Source organism: Taurulus bubalis (genome assembly GCF_910589615.1).
Source record: "Taurulus bubalis genome assembly, chromosome: 6".
Taxonomy (NCBI): Eukaryota; Metazoa; Chordata; class Actinopteri; order Perciformes; family Cottidae; genus Taurulus; species Taurulus bubalis.
Window position 1 is genome coordinate 14934017 of NC_136594.1, and position 4539 is coordinate 14938555.

The 4539-nt window shown below is 45.1% G+C and overlaps 1 protein-coding gene across 1 annotated transcript; it reads right to left on the reverse strand.

The window, feature by feature from the left end:
- Positions 1 to 633: 633 nt before the first annotated feature.
- ccdc175 (coiled-coil domain containing 175) lies at positions 634 to 2850 on the reverse strand (the record flags this gene model as incomplete). The annotated part of the gene is made up of 1 exon (XM_079219170.1): positions 634 to 2850. One exon carries the CDS (start codon positions 2848 to 2850, stop codon positions 634 to 636), a length of 2217 nt encoding a protein of 738 aa, XP_079075296.1.
- Positions 2851 to 4539: the final 1689 nt, after the last annotated feature.

A 4539-nucleotide genomic window follows, 5' to 3' on the forward strand; every position in this document is an offset into this window, starting at 1 on the left:
ACGTTTTTTTACAAGCAAGACTGAACTGTAACGGAACATAACGTAACTTTAACGACAATACACAACCCAAACACGTTAGCTAACGTGATAGCAAGCTGACTAGTTCCCATTAAAAACAAGTTTGAGGAACATGAAGACGCTGATTGGCCAAGACTCGACTTGTCAAAGAGCTTCTATTTTTGAGAACATCACAACCTCAGCTTTTCTCGTGTTTCACTCCAATCTCAGAAACGCTGGCCGGCCAGTTGCTCTGCTCCGCTCTTTTTTTTCTTCTCCGCGACTTATTGCCCGGCGTAATAATCGCGCGACACAACGAATCGATAATGAAATTCGTTGCCAACACTTTTGATAGTCGATTTTTATCGATTCGTTGTTGCAGCCCTAGTCTTCACTACTCATACCAATACAGCATCTACCAAACAATATGAATCTAATCGTGTCATCATAAAGAGAAATCAGGTGAAGAAAATATCCCAGTTTAAACTTGGCATGACTTCATTTCATCTTTTGTTGCTGTGAGCTTTATTACATTTATAGTTTTTTCTTAATCACAAATTAATATCACATTTGATATATATGTATTATATTCCATCTACAGGTTATCTGAATTCACATAAGACTCTGCAGGTTATCTCAACTCTGCTGTTCTACAATTGTTTTGTCCCCCAGTCGTTTGCTGAAGTCTAACATTTGGTGGTGTAGAAGTGTGCTGACATTCCCAAACTGCTGTCTTCTGGTCTTCAGGTGGTTCAACATGGCACTAAACGACACCAACACCACACCATCACTGTTCTGACCGTCCAGAGTTACCAATGAATCCTCTTTCCATGCATCCTGTAAGCTCTCAAACAAGGTCTTTATGTCCCGCTTGACCTGGTGAACCTCCTGCCAGTATCGCTCTTTGTCCTCTCGGACTCCGTCAACATCCTCTGTCATCTGTCTGATACAGAGATGCAGCCTGCTGTTCTCCACGCCGACCTGCTCCAGTTTCATGCCATTGTCATAGATGCTTATCTCGACAGCTCTGAGCTCCGAGGCCTGCTCATCGAGCACATCCATATAACTTTCTCGCAGCTCATCCAGCTCGGTCTTCAATTCCTTTCTGGGCTGCAGCAGAGAGCCCGTTTTCTCCTTCATCCCCTGAATTGACAGCCCCAAAACGGATCTCCTCCTCCTGAATTCGGAGGTCAGCGTAGTTAATCTCTGATGCCTGGTATGCTCTTCATTGCACTTTGCAACCACCTCCTTCAGCATCTCCTCTTGTTCCTTTACCTCCCTCTGCTTCTCCTCGCGGCTCCTCGTGATGCTCACGGTCTTTGCTTTGCACCGCTCTATTTCCTCCTGCTGTTTGGTCTCTTTTAGTCTGTATTCCACCTCACACTGGGTCACATGGCTCATGAACAAGTCAGCATTTGTGCTCTTGGGCTGGCTCTTTTGGAGTGCGGTCTCCCTTTGTCGAAGCTCCTGGTATCTCATCCTGGTGTTCCTGATATCAGAGGTCATCTTCGCCACATGCTTCTCCTGCCTCCTCTTCGCCTCCTCCAATTGCCTCATTAGCTGCCTCTTCTCTTCCTCAAAATGACTGATGTTCATCTTCTCTGTATCAACAATATTGCACAACTCCCCCTGATTCCTCTCAAACACACGCGTGGTGATCGCTTTGGCCTCCAGGAGTTCTTTGATCTGCTTGTCCATCTCTTTCATCTCCTTGCTGTGTTTGACTACGGAGGCGATGCGCTCCTCCAGCTGCAGCTTGGTCTGCTCGAGCTGCTGTGAGACGTGGAAATGCTCTGCCCTGACTTCATTCTCTTCATCACGCTGATGCTTGAATATCTCATAGATTTGAGCCAAGGAGTCTTGACAGAGCGATCTTGATGCTCGACCCGCCTGTATTTTATCTTCCACTGTGGCAATTTCTTCTTTAAGATGCTGGATGGCAACACAGAAGGCTTCCCTTAACTCACGCAACTCCTTCTTCAGCGTTGCTCTCTGTTGCCTCCTCTCTTGATGCTTTTCAGTTTCCCCCTGCAGCTGTTTCTCGCACTGGCACCTAGATGCTGCCAGTCTTCGCAAATTGCTCTCCAGTTTGGCCACGTCCATCATGAGTTCACCTAGATGGTCACGGGTTGCTCGTTTCTTGTTATTAAGTCTGTCCAATTCTCCTCTGCTCCTCTTGACCGATTGCTTCTGCTGCTTAACTTTATCCTTAGCGTGTTCCACTTCTCTGGACAGGTTGTCCCTTTTCACCGTGAAAGCCTCTCTCTCCAGCACCATATTTTGCTGCAGTGTTACTTTGTCCTGTTTGGCAGCGGCGATGCAGGACTTCAGCGCCTCTATCCGGTCCTTCGTCTCACTCAGCTCCCTCTGCGAGTCATACTTTAAGGTGATTTGCTCATTCTGAACGGCGATGATCTCTTCATGTTCAGCCTTCAGCTGCTCTCGCTCTGGGTACAGTGCCTCGTTCTGGCTCAGGAGTGTTTCCCGCCTGATCACAGTGGCTTCTTGCAGCTGAGAGACTGCGTTGAGGTCTTTGTGCAGCTGGTCTATCTTTTCCGCGTTACATGCCCGGGCTGCTGCTACGTCAGCCATAATGTCCTGGCTCATTCTTTCCCTTATATTGTTAATTTTATGTCTCAACTTGCTGTTTTCTATGGTTTCCACTTCTAAATGCTCATGAGCAGTACGACGATCTGCCTCAAGTCCAGTGATAGCAGCAGTTATCTCCGCCAGGTGGAGGCTGGCTTCAGGTGAGAAAGGTACTTCGTCCTCTTTCAGCTGCTTGTCCAGTTCCTTTAAATGCTCGAGAGCAACCATGACGCCCGGGAAGTCCGGCACCAGACAAGAAGCCATGTTCTATCCCTGTTTGTTTTGTACGTGTGTGTCTTTGTGCTCGAAGGAGTGCAAGTGTGTCTGCAGCTAGCATAGTTTAGCTAGACTCGACCACCGATAACTTGAGAGTGGGGTTGCCGTGGCAACAACTAACTGGCCACGAAAAAGGCAGCGTGCTACGGCGAGTGAGAGGGGCCAAGTGGCGAAGTGGTCCGCTACCGATGAGCTAATTGTCAGTAGGCTAACGTTACGTGAAACCAATGTGGTACGTTACCGGAAGAAATACGCTAAAGTTAACTTTAAATACTCAGATAAGATAAGAAACTGTATTTATCCTAATCCAGTTGTTAGAGCGGCTCGATAGTGAAAGAAGCAAGACGATACGTCGGGTGACCTTTGCATTTTAAGCATGGAAACAACGTGTTATCGCACGAGAGATTCTGTCGGCAGCGGGTGCAGCGCTTACCTGAAGTATAACAGACGGGCAGACGTTTGGTTTTACAACCTCGGCCTCCCAAGACGTGCCTACGAGCTGGAAACAAATATCAGACTCACCCCGGTATGACAGCCAAGCTGTAGGTGGCAGTAGCAAGGAGCGCGAGCCCGAGTGTTGCCACATTTAAAAATGTCACGTAAATCAGTTTAAAACGTGGGCTCGCGCATGATATGTGCTCCTATATATATCATACAGTCGTAACGAAGTACATGCACTTGACTGAATTTAAGTGTAATCTTGAGGTACGTGTACTTTATTTAAGTATTTCAATTATTTCTCCTACTTTATAGTATTGCAGCCAAGTATTGTACTTTTTACTACGCTACATTTATTTAATTCATTCAGTTATTTGTAACTCTACAGAATATAATTCAGATTATTAAGACACAAATGTAATCAACAAATAAAATCTCAGATAGTATTGTAGATAAAGCTTTACACCACTATATAAGTATAAGTTGGTGCACTTCTTTTAACAACAGGACTTGGCAACCCTGACCCGTCGCAGTGTGATGCCGTTGGTCGACAAATAAAGACGTAGCAGGCATAGAATTAGATCAGATAGACGATGGGACACCATTTAATGTTTCTCATCCTATCTGTTTTTATTTGTACTTTTACTTTTAGGAAAGCCCCTAAAAGTGTTTGGACTTTCTGTTTTCTCAAATATGGAATATATTTTTCAGTGTAATAGAGTTACATAGAGTTTCATTTAATATGTTTACCATGTGCTGGTCATGATGATATGAATTTGAGTCTCCTGTGGGGTTTTTTTCACACAGAAAGTTCTCTTTACCATCAACATACATTAACAGTACATTTTAAAAGACTGCATTAAAAATATTTTTATTATATACGTTTTCTATCTCACCTAGCTCTTGCAGCAATGCTGCAGCCAGCCAGCTAGCAGAGCGAACAGCCTGCAGAAAGCAGCGAACGGCAACAGAAACATGGATCTCATCAGTAAACCAAGAAGCAAGTCAATTGTTTGGCTGTATTTCGGCTTGAAAGCAGACGATAAGGGACAGCCTTTGAACTCTGGGGAGGCTATTTGTCGTTTGTGCCGAAAAATAGTACTTGCTAAAGGTGGAAATACCACGAATTTAAGAAGTCACCTGAGACGTCGACATCGTGCTGATTTCTTCGAGAACATTTCTTCCACGACATCTGGAGCTTTGTTGGAGGCTCAAGGTACACACATTTCTGCGCTTTCA